The 19167-nt window shown below is 43.9% G+C and overlaps 1 protein-coding gene across 1 annotated transcript in view; it reads left to right on the top strand.

The window, feature by feature from the left end:
• The window catches only part of usp34 (ubiquitin specific peptidase 34), a 245563-nt gene that overhangs the window by 143171 nt on the left and 83225 nt on the right, over nt 1–19167 (top strand). Inside the window, 10 exon segments of the mRNA XM_084319311.1 lie at nt 1953–2057; nt 2826–2881; nt 5479–5783; nt 9204–9367; nt 9925–9990; nt 13470–13616; nt 14379–14435; nt 15023–15100; nt 15299–15393; nt 18869–19041. Coding sequence (XP_084175437.1) covers nt 1953–2057; nt 2826–2881; nt 5479–5783; nt 9204–9367; nt 9925–9990; nt 13470–13616; nt 14379–14435; nt 15023–15100; nt 15299–15393; nt 18869–19041 — 1246 coding nt within the window.

The following is a 19167-nucleotide window of genomic DNA, read 5'->3' as shown; positions in this document are numbered from 1 at the left end:
ATATACACATATATATACATATATATACAAATAGGCCGTCAAACCACTACGGGTGAGTCATGTATATATACCAGCAGAGTGGACTGGTACACAACACTATTCACCTTATATACCCCTCATTTACCTTATATACCCCTCATTTACCTTATATACCCCTCAATTACCTTATATACCCCCATTCACCTTATAGACCCCTCATTCATCTTATATACCCCTCAATTACCTTATATATACACACACTTCTGTCATTGTCTCATTATTTTGGGTAGCAGAACTTCACAATAAAAGATGCCAGATATTCGATGTTTCATCATTCTTCACCAGAACGGTTCCTTGGTCAAAAGCGTGTAGCTCCACGACACCCCTACGGCGATACAATCGGAGCACTTTCACAGCGCCCACACAGCACATTAGAATAGAGCGACCCGTCACTCAAGTTGCTGGCGGTGAGATAAGGCTGTCCCCGAAGCCTGTTTTTGGGATTCGAAATTCGTCAGGGTTTTTCAAACGGACGTTCGAACCTTTGTTTAAAAAAATAATAATAATAATAAATAATATTCCAAAGAAAATATATTCTGAATAATTTTTTTCTTTTTTTTAATAAATATCCTCAAACTAAATCCTCAATTTGAATAAAGTGATTAATCTGATTAAATTCGTTTATTTTTTATGAATATAGCTTATCAGTTTTTAATACTATAATATTAGTGTAGCCTAATCTTTATCTGCAACTGTGAGGAAAAACCCCATTGGTTTAAACAGAATGAATAGACTCTGTCAAATTAGACTGTAAAATTCGAATGTTGATTTAGATTTAGAATGCCAACGTAACGAACGAAGGTCAGAACGTTCAAACGTTTGGGCTCAGCCCTACTGTGAGATCTCTCCGTCAGGCTCAAGTTGCTGTGTCTCCCGTCAGGCTCGTGTCTGATCTCCTCCACCAGCACACCACACTCCATCCCGGAACCTACGATCCTCCGATCTGGGTCTCCTCTCCATCCCTCGCACCAGGTTACGGACTTTCGGTGACGGAGCCTTCAGCGTGGCGTCCCCTACCCTCTGGAACTCTCTCTCCGCCCTGAAATCTGCAACGCCCCAACCCTGGACACTTTCAAAACTGCTCTCAGCAAGGCTTTTCCCCCATTAGTTAGTTTAGATTAGATTAGGTTCATTATCCCTTACCTGCCCTCACCCCCCCCCCTTTTTACCCCTATTGCCCCCTTTCCCTAGCCCTCTTGATTGTGAAACCTACCGAAGTCGGCCCATGTCACCCCACTTCTTAGGGACCTGCACTGGCTCCCCCATTGCTGCACGAATCCGCTTCAAGGCCCTCGACCTGGCATACCGTGCGGCAAAGGGAACCGCTCCCGCCTACCTCCGGTCAATGGTCTCTAACTACACACCCTCAAGACCCCTACGCTCTGCATCTTCTGGCCGCCTCAGACCTACTCCTATCCGAGCTCCGGGAGGGTCATCAAGGAGAAGCCGCCTATTCTCGGTCCTTGCCCCACAATGGTGGAATGAACTACCCACCCCAGTTAGGACAGCAGCCGAAACACGTCCAATCTTTCGCCGTCGACTAAAGACGCACTTCTTCAATCATTATCTGAAATAAGATCTAACCCTAACTAACCTTACTGTCATGCACTTGTCCTAATAAACTAACCTACACTGTAGCACTCAACACTTTTATGAACATTGTTACTCAGCTGATAGAGTTGTACCCTTCCTGATGACTTGCCGTACAGAACTTGTAAGTCGCTTTGGATAAAAGCGTCAGCTAAATGACTAAATGTAAATGTAAATGAAGCGACCTTGGGTTTCCTGAAAGGCGCTATAGAAATTAGATGTATTATTATTATTATTATTATTATTATTATTATTAGTATTAGTATTAGTATTATTATTATTATTATTATTATTATTATTCTGTGTGTCTCCTGTCCCTGCAGGTGGAGGACTACGAGGAGGAGCCTCTGCTGAGGACGGGATGTAAGGAGTACTTCTGGCTCCTCTGTAAACTCATAGACAACATCCACGTTAAAGACGCCAGCCAGGTGTGTAGGAACCTGTCTGTCTGTAGGAACCTGTCTGTCTGTAGGAACCTCAGTCTGTCTGTAGGAACCTCAGTCTGTCTGTAGGAACCTCAGTCTGTCTGTAGGAACCTCAGTCTGTCTGTAGGAACCTCAGTCTGTCTGTAGGAACCTCAGTCTGTCTGTAGGAACCTCAGTCTGTCTGTAGGAACCTCAGTCTGTCTGTAGGAACCTCAGTCTGTCTGTAGGAACCCTCAGTCTGTCTGTAGGAACCTCAGTCTGTCTGTAGGAACCTCAGTCTGTCTGTAGGAACCTCAGTCGGTCGAGATGTTAGTCCAGAACATATGTGTCAAGACGTTAGTCCAGAACATATGTGTCAAGACGTTAGTCCAGAACATATGTGTCAAGACGTTAGTCCAGAACATATCTGTGTCAAGATGTTAGTCCAGAACATATCTGTGTCAAGATGTTAGTCCAGAACATTATCTGTGTCGGAACATCCGTGTCAAGATGTTAGCCCAGAACATTATCTGTGTCGGAACATCCGTGTCAAGATGTTAGCCCAGAACATATGTGTCAAGACGTTAGTCCAGAACATATCTGTGTCAAGACGTTAGTCCAGAACATATCTGTGTCAAGATGTTAGTCCAGAACATATCTGTGTCAAGATGTTAGTCCAGAACATTATCTGTGTCGGAACATCCGTGTCAAGATGTTAGTCCAGAACATATCCGTGTCGTGATGTTAGCCCAGAACATGTCACTCAACTCTCTGGTCGTCGCCTCACTACAGACCACCCTGCTGGACCTGGATGCGTTGGCCCGACACCTTGCGGACTGTATCAGGAGGTGAGCCAAATGCACTTAGTTTATGCAGCAGTCTTTTCTTTTTGTCATATTGAGGACTATTGCTTGTTGACAGTATAATAATATTATTGTGGCCAGTTGACGGTATAATAATATTATTGTGGCCAGTTGACGGTATAATAATATTATTGTGGCTTGTTGACAGTATAATAATATTATTGTGGCTTGTTCACAGCATAATAATATAATTGTGGCCAGTCAACTGTTATGGCAGTATACGTCGATTCCATTGTACACATTGCCATGTCTTGCCTGTATACGCTATTATCCCCGAAATCAAATCTAGATCATAGCTATTATGTTCCATCATATATAAATATATAAAAAAAAAGGATGAGCCATACTCTCTGCAAGCTACACTCTGTGTCAGTACTCCGTGAGGAGAATGATTTGGCTCAATTTGAGCTTTGCTACAGTGAGGTCCAGTCTCACTCCTCAACTCTCAACTCTCTCTCTCTGTGAGACTGATGCTGCAGAGTGGACTGGTACACAACACACTATTCACCTTATATACCTGCAGAGTGGACTGGTACACAACACACTATTCACCTTATATACCTGCAGAGTGGACTGGTACACAACACACTATTCACCTTATATACCTGCAGAGTGGACTGGTACACAACAACACTATTCACCTTATATACCAGCAGAGTGGACTGGTACACAACACACTATTCACCTTATATACCTGCAGAGTGGACTGGTACACAACACACTATTCACCTTATATACCTGCAGAGTGGACTGGTACACAACACACTATTCACCTTATATACCAGCAGAGTGGACTGGTACACAACACACTTCACCTTATATACCTGCAGAGTGGACTGGTACACAACACACTATTCACCTTATTTATATACCAGCAGAGTGGACTGGTACACAACACACTATTCACCTTATATACCAGCAGAGTGGACTGGTACACAACACACTATTCACCTTATATACCTGCAGAGTGGACTGGTACACAACACACTATTCACCTTATATACCTGCAGAGTGGACTGGTACACAACACACTATTCACCTTATATACCAGCAGAGTGGACTGGTACACAACACACTATTCACCTTTATATACCAGCAGAGTGGACTGGTACACAACACACTATTCACCTTTATATACCAGCAGAGTGGACTGGTACACAACACACTATTCACCTTATATACCAGCAGAGTGGACTGGTACACAACACACTATTCACCTTATATACCAGCAGAGTGGACTGGTACACAACACACTATTCACCTTATATACCAGCAGAGTGGACTGGTACACAACAACACTATTCACCTTTATATACCAGCAGAGTGGACTGGTACACAACACACTATCACTAATACAACAATAATTTTATTCTGCACCTTTTTAAAAGCCCTGTGGATGTATTCTCAAAGAAAATATATATGCGTTGCGCCTTTCTGGTCCAATGCGCACATGGATTTCTTGTACAAGGAGATAAATAACGTAGGGGCATCACCGCACCGGTATGTTCCTTAACCCTTGCACTGCCACACTACAGAAGGTTAACCCTTTACTATCACACTACGGTTACCCCGTCGGTAGTGTGATAGTAAAAGGTTAACCTTCTGTAGTGTGGCAGTGAAAGGGTTAACCTGCTGTTGTGCGACAGTGAAAGGGTTAACCTTATGTGTGGTGTTGCAGTGAAAGGGTTGACCGTTTTGGTTGCGCGGCAGTGAAAGGGCTAACCTTGTGTGTTGTCTCAGTAAAAGGGTTAACCCGGTTGGTAGGTCAAGGTCAACTTTATTTATAAAGCACATTTAAATCAACCGAAGTTGTACCAAAGTGCTGTACAATATAAAAACAGAGATACTAAAAGAAATACAAAATACAGTACACACACAGTCATAAAAACTACAATAATATATATTTTATAAACAATCGCCACACGACTAGGGATGTGTGGCTCACCGAGCCTCAGAACGCCAATAAAAACAGGTGAGTCTTCAGCTGTGTTTTAAAACTCTGTAGGGTCTTGGCAGACCTCATTTCCAGTGGAAGACTAGGGCTGGCCTTCGATTTTTCTTTTGGAATTCGAAACTTCGGGGCTGAGATTCGATTTTAATTCGAAGCTTCGTGGGGGGGGGGGATATATATATTATTATTATTATTTTTATTTTTTTATGTTGTGGGACTTGTACAGCACTTTGTTCAACTTTGTCAGTGATATATGTAAAGTTTAAACCTTTTTAAAAGACAAACGAAACACTTTGCTTTCATGAAATATTGTAAGCCGTCATTTGAGGTTTTATAAAAGCAGCACAATGAACACAAATCTGTCAGTGCCGAGTCCGACCTCATCTTAGATAACAAAAAGCATTGCTTGTTGTAGTTAACAAAGAGAGGCAGAGTTGATTTAGCAAAAAAAAAAAAAAAAAATCATATATATATATTTTTTAACTGAATAGAATTTTATTTTCATATTCGAAACCCATGCCCAACGAAGCTTCGAAGTATTTAAGACAGCCCTATGGAAGACTGTTCCATGTTTTAGCGGCGGTGAAAGGGTTATTAACCCCAGAGTGTTCCCCTGTGTGTCCCCCGTCAGCCGTGAGATCCTGGACCAGCAGGACGGCGCCATCGAGGACGACGGCCTCACGGGCCTCCTGCGCCTGGCCACCAGCGTGCTGAAGCACAAGCCCCCCTTCAAGTTCTCCCGCGAGGGCCAGGAGTTCCTGCGCGACGTCCACAACCTGCTCTTCCTGCTGCCCAGCCTGGCGGACCGCGCGCAGCCCAAGTGCAAGTCGCACGCGGCCCGCGCCGCCGCCTACGACCTGCTGGTGGAGACGGTGAAGGGCTCCGTGGAGAACTACCGGCTGCTGCACAACTGGGTCATGTCCCAGCACATGCAGGGTATGGTCTACTGTATATATAATGTGATATATCTTATATAATATCATATCATATAGAGGTCTTATGTCCCAACACATGCAGGGTATGGTCGTCTACTGTATATATAATGTGATATATCTTATATAATATCATATCATATAGAGGTCTTATGTCCCAACACATGCAGGGTATGGTCGTCTACTGTATATATAATGTAATATATCTTATATAATATCATATCATATAGAGGTCTTATGTCCCAACACATGCAGGGTATGGTCTACTGTATATATAATGTAATATATCATATATCATATCATATAGAGGTATGATGTCCCAGCACATGCAGGGTATGGTCTACTATAATGTAATATCATATAATATATCTTATATCATATCATATCATATAGAGGTCTGATGTCCCAACACATGCAGGGTATGGTCTACTGTATATATAATGTAATATAATATATCTTATATAATATCATATCATATAGAGGTCTTATGTCCCAACACATGCAGGGTATGGTCTACTGTATATATAATATAATATATCTTATATAATATCATATCATATAGAGGTCTTATGTCCCAACACATGCAGGGTATGATATCATATAATATCTAGGGCTGGGACTTTATCGCATTAATTTCCATTGATTAAAGGAAAACTCCAACATTTTGGGAAATTAGCTTATTTGCCATCTACCCTGGAGTCAGACAAGAAGATACATACCTTTTTTCTTCTCTGTGCATGCAGTAGGAGTAGGAAGACGCGCACCGTTAGCCTAGCTTAGCGTCAGTCACTGGAAGTAGGTTCCTCCATTAGCCTAGTTCCCAACGTCTTCCTACATTTACATTTACATTTAGTCATTTAGCTGACGCTTTTATCCAAAGCGACTTACAAGTTCTGTACGACAAGCCATCAGGAAGGGCACAACTCTATCAGCTGAGCAACAATGTTCATCAAAGTGTTGAGTGCTACAGTGTAGGTTAGTTTATTAGGACAAGTGCATGACAGTACGGTTAGTTAGGGTTAGACTTTTTTTTTTTTTTTTTTTTAATTCAGATAATGGTTGAAGAAGTGCGTCTTTAGTCGACGGCGAAAGATTGGACGTGATTCGGCTGTCCTAACTGGGGTGGGTAGTTCATTCCACCATTGTGGGGCAAGGACTGAGAATAGGCGACTTCTCTTTGATGACCCTCCCGGAGCTTGGATAGGAGTAGGTCTGAGGCGGCCAGAAGATGCAGAGCGTAGGGGTCTTGAGGGTGTGTAGTTAGAGACCATTGACCGGAGGTAGGCGGGAGCGGTTCCCTTTGCCGCACGGTATGCTAGGTCGAGGGCCTTGAAGCGGATTCGTGCAGCAATGGGGAGCCAGTGCAGGTCCCTAAGAAGTGGGGTGACATGGGCCGACTTCGGTAGGTTTGAGATCAGGCGGGCCGCTGCGTTCTGAATGAGTTGAAGAGGCTTAGTGGCAGTGGCCGGGAGGCCAGCGAGCAGTGCATTGCAGTAGTCGAGGCGGGAGATGACTGTTGATTGGACGAGGAGTTGGGTGGCTTCTTTTGTCAGGAAGGGGCGTATCCTTCTGACGTTGCTCAGGAGGAATCGGCAGGTTCTGGTCGTCGCTGCGATGTGAGCAGAGAAGTTCAACTGGTCGTCGAGGACAACACCAAGGTTCTTGGCGGTCGGGGACGCAGTCACAGCTGCATTCTCGACTGTGATTGAAAGGTCGGTTAGGGGGGAGGATTTGGCCGGCAGGTGGAGCAATTCTGTTTTGCTTAGGTTCAGTTTGAGGTGGTTGGACGTCATCCAGGCTGAGATGTCGGACAGACAGGCCGAGATCCGCACAGAGACGTGGATATCTGAGGGAGGGAAGGAGAGGAAGAGTTGAGTATCGTCGGCATAACAATGGTAGGAGAAGCCATGAGACGTGATAATGTTACCCAGTGATTTAGTGTAGAGGGAGAAGAGAAGGGGTCCTAAAACCGAGCCCTGGGGGACACCCGTCCGCAGGGGGCGGGTGGCCGACAGGGTCCCTCTCCATGACACTTGGTAGGAGCGGTCATTGAGGTATGATGACAGCCATGTCAGCGCAGAGCCAGCCACTCCCATTCCTGCGAGGGCCGCAAGGAGGATCTGGTGGTTGACTGTGTCGAAGGCTGCAGATAGATCTAGGAGAATCAGGACAGAGGAGAGGCCTTTCGCTTTTGCTAAGTGAAGTGCCTCTGTGACCGCAATGAGGGCTGTCTCTGTGGAGTGACCAGTCCTGAAGCCTGACTGATTAGGGTCTAGGAGGTCATTCTGTAAGAGATAAGTAGTAAGTTGGTTGGATACAGCACGTTCAAGTGTTTTAGAAAGGAAGGAGAGAAGAGAGACAGGACGGTAGTTGCCTATGACGGTAGGGTTCAGGGTTGGTTTTTTTATGAGCGGCGTGACTCTGGCTTGTTACTCCTACTGCATGCACAGAGAAGAACAAGGTATGTATCTTCTTGTCTAACTCCAGGGTAGATGGCAAATAAGCTAATTTCCCGAAATGTTGGACTTTTCCTTTAACTACAGAAAGAATTAAAAGTAAAAAAAAATGTATGCATTTTTTAATCGCATGATGATTTTTCTTTATTGTGTAAGAATGTTACCTTTCAAAGGAGACCAGACTCATGCATGTGCTATAAGTATAAAGTATAATAAATCTTAGTCTGGTTCATAAAAAAAAGAGAGAATTGAGAGTTTTAATTTTTTTTAATGGCCAACTGTTCTGGAATGTACTTGAAAGTAGGGATGTCCCGATCCGATCACAATCCCAATTTCTCACATTACATTCACCCTGAATGTTGACGTTATCCAGGTGAAAAGTTAACTTCATTCAAGCGAGGCATTGCAATCCTTGACATAAATCCTTTGATGTATAATTAAATCAAAGGAAATGCGTTTGGGTCTGAGAGTGTGGCTGGTCTGCCGTTCTGCAGCTGGATACTATTGGTTTGTTTTGGCAAAATTCTTCTGCTCTGTGTGACAATAAATAAATGAATGATGATATGCAATTTAAAACCAAAACTAAGGCCTCAGTATGAGTTTAAGACGTGAACATGGTCATGTTTGTTGAATAAAAAAATAAATAATAATAATAATAATAATTTACGTTTTTTTTTTTTTTTTATATATATATAAAATCTGATCGGGAAAGATTGGTATCGGTAGATACTCAAAATCACATGATCGGGATCGGATCGGGAGCAAAAAAACGTGATCGGGACATCCCTACTTGAAAGTACTCCGTTTTACTTTTACCTTGAAAGTGCTTGAGTTTACAAAAGGTCCTTTGCGCTATATATATATATATATTATTCCTAAAATTGCTGCACTTTGTTAAAAATGTGAACATTGATCTGTTGGTCTGTGTAGTAGCTAATACAGGATTTTGCTGCCCCCCCCCCCCCCAGCCTCTCACGCTCCGTACAAGTGGGACTACTGGCCTCACGACGACGTCCGGGCGGAGTGCCGCTTCGTGGGCCTGACCAACCTGGGGGCCACCTGCTACCTGGCCTCCACCATCCAGCAGCTGTACATGATCCCTGAGGCCCGGCAGGCCGTGTTCACCGCCCAGGTCAGACAATAACAACCAACATTAACATGTCTGCTATGGCTGACATTAACATTTCTGTTATGGCTGACATTAACATTTCTGTTATGGCTGATATTAACATTTCTGTTATGGCTGATATTAACATTTCTGTTATGGCTGATATTAACATGTCTGTTATGGCTGATATTAACATTTCTGTTATGGCTGATATTAACATTTCTGTTATGGCTGATATTAAAATGTCTATCGCTGATATTAACATTTCTGTTATGGCTGATATTAAAATGTCTGCTATGGCTGATATTAAAATGTCTGCTATGGCTGATATTAACATTTTTGTTATGGCCGATAACCGATATTAACATTTCTGTTATGGCTGATATTAACATTTCTGTTATGGTCGATAACCGATATTAACATTTCTGTTATGGCTGATATTAACATTTCTGTTATGGTCGATAACCGATATTAACATTTCTCTTATGGCCGATAACCGATATTAACATTTAACACAGACCACTCTCTGCTGATTCTGTGTTTACACGTGATGGCTTCTGATGCAGTGTTTGTATTTCCAGTACGCCGAGGAGATCAAGCACAAGACCACTCTGCTGGAGCTCCAGAAGATGTTCACGTACCTCATGGTGAGTCTGGGACCAAACCTACTCACTACGGCCGCTCTTACCACACGCTTCCCAGCTTCTACTTCCACTAAAACCTGGCCTCTGGCAGTCTGGGCAGGGTGTGTTCTCGCCCCCCGTGTGTATCTGTTCTCACCCGGGACGGTGGTGTAGTGGTTACTTAACACGGTCGCCTCACAGCAAGAAGGTCCAGGGTTCGATTCCCTCTTGGAGACCAGGTTTCCATGATGCCAGGTACCCAGGTGGGGTATCTCCCAGGCCTTTCTGTGTGGAGTTTGCATGTTTTCTCCCCCTCTGTGCTCGCAAGGGTTTCCCCCCCGATAAGTTAAACCCAATGGAAAAACATGCACAACAACAGATCGCTAACGCTGTGGCGTCCTTGACGAAGACGGACAGGAGCACTTGGATTGGTCCCCGGGGCGCGGCTCACGTTGACGCCCTATCTGCTCCCGGCTGCCCATGGGGGGGAAGGACAACGGGATGGGTTAATCGCAGAGACTAATCGCATCGGCGACTGCGGAAAGACAATGCATGTGTGTGTGTATCCCGGTGTGTGTGTGCCGCTCCAATTGCATGTCCAGTTTGTTGCATGCCGATTAAAGACCACCTAAAGAGGTCCTGCATTATTATTATTATTATCTCAAGATTCAAGAGTTTTATTCATCACATACATACCAGGGCATGAAATGCGGTTGGCCATGCCCGCTTCGATTGTGCAATAAAACAATAGTAATAGTAATAATAATAAAAAGATAACTAGAATAGACATGGTAAAATAGACTAAAATCATCTCATTATCGACCACGTTTCATATCGGCCAAATCCTCCCCCCTAACCGACCTTTCAATCACAGTCGAGAATGCAGCTGTGACTGCGTCCCCGACCGCCAAGAACCTTGGTGTTGTCCTCGACGACCAGTTGAACTTCTCTGCTCACATCGCAGCGACGACCAGAACCTGCCGATTCCTCCTGAGCAACGTCAGAAGGATACGCCCCTTCCTGACAAAAGAAGCCACCCAACTCCTCGTCCAATCAACAGTCATCTCCCGCCTCGACTACTGCAATGCACTGCTCGCTGGCCTCCCGGCCACTGCCACTAAGCCTCTTCAACTCATTCAGAACGCAGCGGCCCGCCTGATCTCAAACCTACCGAAGTCGGCCCATGTCACCCCACTTCTTAGGGACCTGCACTGGCTCCCCATTGCTGCACGAATCCGCTTCAAGGCCCTCGACCTAGCATACCGTGCGGCAAAGGGAACCGCTCCCGCCTACCTCCGGTCAATGGTCTCTAACTACACACCCTCAAGACCCCTACGCTCTGCATCTTCTGGCCGCCTCAGACCTACTCCTATCCAAGCTCCGGGAGGGTCATCAAAGAGAAGTCGCCTATTCTCAGTCCTTGCCCCACAATGGTGGAATGAACTACCCACCCCAGTTAGGACAGCCGAATCACGTCCAATCTTTCGGCGTCGACTAAAGACGCACTTCTTCAACCATTATCTGAATTAAAAAAAAAAAAAAAAAAAAAAATCTAACCCTAACTAACCGTACTGTCATGCACTTGTCCTAATAAACTAACCTACACTGTAGCACTCAACACTTTCATGAACATTGTTGCTCAGCTGATAGAGTTGTGCCCTTCCTGATGGCTTGTCGTACAGAACTTGTAAGTCGCTTTGGATAAAAGCGTCAGCTAAATGACTAAATGTAAATGTAAATGTAAATATCGACGAGGAAAAATATATCGCGATAATTATAGTTTTATCGCCCAGCCCTAGGGGGAGGTTGTGTTCTGGCCCCTGTGTGTATCTGTTCTCACCGTATCTCATGGTGAGTCTGGCCTCGCCGGAGGTAGGGCTGGGCCATATGGCCAAAAATAGTATACAATTTTTTCTATAAAAATTATCGATAATTATCGATATGTGTATTAGTATAACTTATTTTTTTTTTTTATTTTTTTTTTTATAATAATTTATTAGAAAGCAAACCAAATAAATGGACAAGAGAAAAATAAATCTCAATTTGGTCAGTATTGTCATTTGGACAAGCAAAGCCATTACTTTAAGTTGCAGGCAAGAAAGACAAGTCTGTCCACCGTCTCTGGTTTTAAAGCTGCCCTGTTGCAGGTCACAATAAAAATAAAAAAATTCTTATCGATTTATTGTCGACCCCGTTTCATATCGACGAGGAAAAATATATTGCGATAATTATCGTTTTATCGCCCAGCCCTCGGTGGAGGTTGTGTTCTCGCCCTGTGTGCATCGGTTCTCACCGTATCTCGAAACGCAATGACCGGATCGCCCCCCTGACATTTGCTGTGCACATTTATGACCCCAAGAGGCAGGACCCCGTTGATTTTGGTGACCCCATGACCTTTTCTCTAGTGCCACCATCAGGCCAAACCGAGGACAAGATATCACGGAAAAGTAACGGCTGGATTGCCATAAAACATGCTGCGCACATGCATGACCCCAAGAGGAAGAAATCTCCTCTAGCGTCACCATCAGGCCAAACCCTCCATTGTCAGATGAGAGAATCTTCTGACCTATTTGGCCTACAGTCACAACATTTGCTGTGAACATTCATGATCCCTAGAGAGGGGGGGGGGGGGGGGCTGTTGTTTTTGGTGCCCCTGCAACCTGTACTCACAGCGTCACAATTCAGATGTATAGCCTGTTGAGACTGGCGATATCTGCAACTCTTGTTTTTGTTCATCTACCCAGTAAAATGGGACATATGAAAGTAACTTTTTCACTGGCCCAGGTCTGGCGGATTCATAAATTCACCAGACACTGACACTTTAATTATTCTACCTGCCAAATTTGATTAAACTATATCTTGTGTGACAGATATCACCCCCCCCCCCCCCCCCCCCCCTCTCATGGATATGTGAAGGATGGGAGATATTACTGCCACGAAAGGAGTGGAAACAATTAGGTAGCTGATTAGTACTGATAGAACACACACCTGTGCACCATTAGATCACCCACATCTCACACGCACACACCCCAGACACACTATAATACACTAGGTTAGTGAGCGGTGAGTTGAGTGGAGGTGAGGTTGGAGTTGTTGCATTGAGAGAGAGAGAGAGATTGTTGTATACAGAGTTTTGTAAGGCGAGAAGGTGTTCATTGTGTACTGGACCCTGGACTGGCTGAGAACCCCCCCCCCCCCTTGTGTACTGAACCTGGACCGGACGACTGTTCTTTGAGTATTGAACAATCCCTTGTTTTTTTTGTACGAGAGCCTGTTTTGTGGTTTTGACCATCGGACTGTATTACGGCCATTCTATTTGCCCGTCGAACTATATTCTGCCTATAATCAATCAATATCCTTATTGATTGATATTGCGCTTGTGTGGACATTTGAATTAGTTTAGTTTTTGAACCGTGACGAGTCTGAACACCAGCAGGCTCGTCACACTTGGACTGGAGGGGTCTGTGGTTCAACGCCCCCCCTCTCTCTCTGTGTGTCTCCAGGAGAGTGAGCGGAAGGCCTACAACCCGCGGCCCTTCTGTAAGACCTACACCATGGACAAGCAGCCGCTCAACACCGGGGAGCAGAAGGACATGACGGAGTTCTTCACCGACCTCATCACCAAGATAGAGGAGATGTCCCAGGACCTGGTAAACACCTCGACACTAGGGATGTCCCATGTCATCGGCCGATAGTGGCATTGAAATGTAATATCGGAAATGATCGGTATTGGTTTTCCCTTTTTTTTTTTTTTTTTTTTTTTTACATTTATTTATTGTCAAAAGGATGCATAATGTTGTGGTAATTCCATGACAAGAGATATGTAATGTTAATAATTACTAGGGATGTCCGATATTATTGGCCTACCGATATTATCGGCCGATATCGGCATTAAAATGTGATATCGGAAAATATCGCTTCATTTTTTATTTTTATTTTTTTATACATTTCTATAGAAATGATGTCCGATAATATCGGCCTACCGATATTATCGGCCGATATCGGCATTAAAATGTGATATCGGTTGATATCGGTATCGGAAATTAAGAGTTGGACAATATCGGTATATCGGTATCGGTAAAAAAGCCAATATCGAGCATCCCTAATAATTACCTAAAATTATTCCGTTTTTTGGGGGGGGGGGGAACCCCACATATATCGCTATCGGTTGATATCGGTATCGGAAATTAAGAGTTGGACAATATCGGATAGCGTCTAAAAAACGGGTCTCATTCTCATCATTGGCAATGAGGACCATTATGTACACTCGGCCTCTAAATGACTGTGTGCTTATTTCACATGATTGTATGTAATTGTTGTACACGGTCCTCATTTCAAATAATCTTGAGAACTCTCCTAATTGCATAAGGACACTTTTATCTAACTATTTTTTTTTGTTTTATTCTCCTCAGAAAAACACAGTGAAGACGCTCTTCGGAGGTGTCATCACCAACAACGTGGTCTCGCTGGTGAGAGTGGTGGTCTACAGTACCTGTTAGAGAGAGCTAGTGGTCTACAGTACCTGTTAGAGAGAGCTAGTGGTCTATAGCACCTTTTAGAGAGAGCTAGTGGTCTATAGCACCTGTTAGAGAGCTAGTGGTCTATAGCACCTGTTAGTCTGAGTGTAGAGAGAGAGAGCTAGAGTAGGGCTGAGCCCAAACGTTCGAACCTTCATTCGTTACGTTGGCATTTGAATTCTAAATCGATTTTAAAATGTTTAATAAAAAAATCATTTAATCAGATTAATCACTTTATTCAAATTGAGGATTTAGTTTCATTTTACATTTAAATTTTTTTTGTTAGTATTTTTATTTCTTTTTTTTATTATTAAAAATGAAGGTTCGAACGTCCGTTCGGAAAAACCCTGACGGAGTTTGAAGCCCAAAAACAGGCTTCGGGGAAACGGCTCTAGTGTAGAGAGCTAGTGGTCTCCAGCAGCTCTAACCCCGTTCCCCCTCCTCCTCATCTCCTCCTCCTGCTCCCTGCTCCCTCCTGCTCCCTCCTCCTCCTCCTCCTCCTCCTCCTCCTCCTCCTCCTCCTCCTCCTCCTCCTCCAGGACTGTGACCACGTCAGCCAGACGGCAGAGGAGTTCTACACCGTCCGGTGCCAGGTGGCCGACATGAAGAACATCTATGTGAGTCTTTGATGAGACATGAAGACCAACCGGATGGACACATGCATGCAGTTACAATAATACTTTTCTTTAAAGTTAATGGAGGACTTAATGTCTTAAATTGAACCTTGCCGACGAAACCCTGCTTGGAACCCTGTAATGCAAGTGGTCCTCTTGTATAACATGGTGCTGATGTTGTGTCTCGCTCCGCGTTGCCAGGAGTCTCTGGACGAGGTGACCATCAAGGACACCCTGGAGGGGGACAACATGTACACCTGCTCCCAGTGCGGCAAGAAGGTCCGCGCCGAGAAGAGGTCGGCACACGTCCCGGGAGACACCCTAAACTTTAGTCCTTTCAGTGAAAAGACACTCTAGTCTGGTTGATTTATATCGTCAGTATGATATATAAACACCCATGTTCTTGCCTGGTCCACCTTCTCCACCACTACTCTGTCTCTCTCTCTCTCAACCGTACTACTTTCTTAATGCTTGGGGGAGGTTGTTTTTGGTTTCTATGATTGATTGATTAACATTATTTATTGACGATATTAAAGGTGCTGTAGATGCAGGCATTAAAGCGTTCCGTCTTGGGACGGATATCCGTCCATTTGATTTGGAGATTCCGTCATTTGATTCGGAGTCGTGACGGATTTTAACCTGAGCCAATCAGAGGCGTCAAATATCCTTTTTTCCCCTACCGCGGCCGCACCAAACAGTCATTTGCGAGCAATCGGCAAATTCTCAGGCAAATGCAACCAACCAGAAGGCGAGATTGTTCTGAGTTTACAGCCCTTTCACCCGCCTCCGCTGTGCTCAGCACCAATGGGAAGCGCCCATTTTGAGACTCTCTAGCGTCTAGCTCTACTCGCGAGTAAACTTGACTCATCAACAACATGCGGCAACTTTTACGAGACCGTAAGTTCATTTGACTTATTCTAGTCTAAAGAAACATATATATTACTATTGCTATTGATACATCTAGGTAACGTGAATGCCACAAAACGAATGCCTTTTGTTAATCAGAACGTTATTTACGCGACAAGCAGTGTGTTGTTGTTGTTGTTGTTGGTGGTGTTTCGTGTGTGTGCTTGCGCCGCTCGCTTTCTGATAAATGTATGAATGTTGATAAATCTAGATAACGTTAATGCCACAAAACGAATGACTTTGTTAATCAGAACGTTATTTGCGTTATCAATTGTTTTTAAGCTCAATAAACGTCTTTCTCCCATTTGTCCGGGAGATCTCTGGGTAACAGTACTGTATATTTGCATATCATATATGTCACAAATGTAACATTACTATATACCTGTATGTCATGTATGTCACTATGAATTGAAAACGGGGGACCCTGATGTAAACAAGACGAACGTCTTTCTCTGGTCTGCATCCCCTTAACAATTGTGTGTATTGAGCTGTACTGTATTGTACCCATTCTGCAATCTGTTAAATATTGATTGATTGTTATTAACAGATTGCAGAATGGGTACAGTACAGCTCAATACACACAATTGTTAAGGGGATGCAGACCAGAGAAAGACTTTCGTCTTGTTTACATCAGGGTCCCCCATTTTCAGTTCATCATAACATATATGACACACATGACATACAGATAGACAATACTGCTACATCTATACATTTATGACATACCAGATTTACAAATACAGTAGCCTATTGTTTGTGATACAAAAATAGTCTAAAAAGAGTATATACATTTGACGAAGAAACTGTACATTGGATGTGGTTGGGTGGGATGGGGGGGGGGGTTGTAACTATACATTGGATTATCGACAACCTTACTTGGTCCCAATAAGAGGGTCTTGTGTATTAAATAAAGTTTTCATTCATTCATTCACTCTGGATCTTGTAAATCCAGTAGCAATACACACAATTGTTAAGGGGATGTAGACCAGAGAAAGGCGTTTGTCTTGTTTACATCATCAGGGTCCCCCATTTTCAATTCATAGTGACATTTATGACATACACAACATACATGACATTTATGACATAGGGACATACATGCCTTACAGGTATATAGTAATAGTACTGTTACATTTTGTCACATATACGATATGCAAATATACAGTACTGTTACCCAGAGATCCTAACAGTAAATATATACATATGATGAGGAGGAGACTGTACATTAGGAGGGGGTGAGTGAGTGGGTGGTAAATAAATATATACAAACGGTGGGGAGGAGACTGTCCATTGTTGTTGTGGCATAATTGCGAAACGTGTTTAGTCCCTTGTTTGTATGATAACAAGCCGTTTAGTTCATGGTTCAAAGTGGGGAGGGGTGCTAGCTCGCCATCAATCAGAAGCTAGCCACAAGACTTGCATTCACGCTCTCCAGCACACAACAGTAGGGTCTATAGTCACAGTCAGGACAGTAGGCTCGCTCTACAAGTAGGCTCCCTTAAAACGCTAACACTATTAAAAAAAAATACAGTAGAGGTTAAAATAAGAATATGACTTGGCCAGAAAAAAAGTTCAGTCAGGAGATTTTTTTTTGCTTTAATCCCTGTGTAGATGGCACGGTTATGCATAGTCATCATTAAATACATCCACAGAGAATAGAATAGAATAGAATAGAAATACTTTTATCATCCCAGAGGGAAATTTGACACTGCACATCGCTCAACATTAAACATTTAGACAGAACCGGTCACGAATAAGAATAACAAAACCAAAACAAATCAAATTGCCTAAGAATAGGATAAAATAGAATAAAAATAGAATAAAATATAAGAATAGAATCAAATAAAATATACAGTAAATGAATACAGTAAAAATATACTGAAGTCTACAGTAGGTGAAATATTGCACAGTGCTGTTTCAAAAGTAAGAGTCCAGGAAGATGGTAACTGTCACCCTGTGCTCAGTGAGGCACAGTGATGCATTGTATAGTCTGATGGCTGTTGGAATGAAGGACTTCACAGAGCTTTTAGAAGGGTGCAAAGAAATCATTTAAAATGTGGCGGGTTTGTTGTTGTTTACATGTTGCTGCATGTATCCCCTCCGCGTGTAGTCTTTTACCAACGGAGTTGCAGTTCCGCGTTCGGGTTCCGCGATCTGATTGGCCACTGACGTTTCTCTCTGCGCCAATCGCGTTACGCCTATTTCTGCCTCTTAACAGCCTGCTAGCTAGCTAACGCCTAGTTCTATCACTGGTTAAGCTTAGGCGACTCTTTCGAAGTTGGTTAAGGTTAGAGTTTGGAATCAGGGCTGGTGGTCTATCGCCCTGCTCTAAAGACAAACTCTAACCTTAACCAACTTCGAAAGAGTCGCCTAAGCTTAACCAGTGATAGCACTAGGCGTCACGCGATTGCCGCTGAGAGAAACGTCAGTGGCCAATCGGATTGCGGAAAACTGCAACTCCGTTGGTAAAAGACTACACGCATCCCCTCCCTACTTCCCATCTCCCCACATGCAACGCACCCGATTGGATAAACGTGCTGCTAGTTGAGACATGCTGACATGCCGCTGCTCTAGTGCGACATCTAGTGGCTGAATGTTATCTATAGCACATTTAAATATAAACTAATTATGTAAGTAATACACGCAGCCCACACACCCGTTTACAACGTCTCTCCCTCCCTCTCTCTCTCTCCCTCTCTCCCTCTCGTCTCTCCGTCTCGCCCTCTCGTCTTTCCCTCTCTTGTGTCTCCCTCCCTCTCTCCCCCTCTCTCGTCTCCCTCTTTCCCTCTCTTGTGTCTCCCTCTCCCCCCCTCTCTCTCCCTCTCTCCCCCTCTCTCGCTCTCTCCCTCTCTCTCGTCTCTCTGTCTGCAGGGCGTGTTTCAAGAAGCTGCCTCGTATCCTGAGCTTCAACACCATGCGCTACACCTTCAACATGGTGACCATGATGAAGGAGAAGGTCAACACTCACTTCTCCTTCCCGCTGCGCCTCGACATGACGCCCTACACCGAGGACTTCCTCATGGGCAAGGGGGACCGCAAGGAGGGTAGGGTGCATGGGCACAACCACACACACATGATATGATACCATATTATCACCAGACTAGAGTCATGATGCCATATTATCACCATACTGTCTGGAGTCATAATGCCATATTATCACCATACTGTCT

This window comes from Notolepis coatsorum, assembly GCF_963971535.1.
Source record: "Notolepis coatsorum genome assembly, chromosome: 7".
NCBI classification, from domain to species: Eukaryota; Metazoa; Chordata; class Actinopteri; order Aulopiformes; family Paralepididae; genus Notolepis; species Notolepis coatsorum.
Note: the sequence above shows the minus strand (reverse complement) of the source record. Positions and strands in the feature narration are given on the sequence as shown.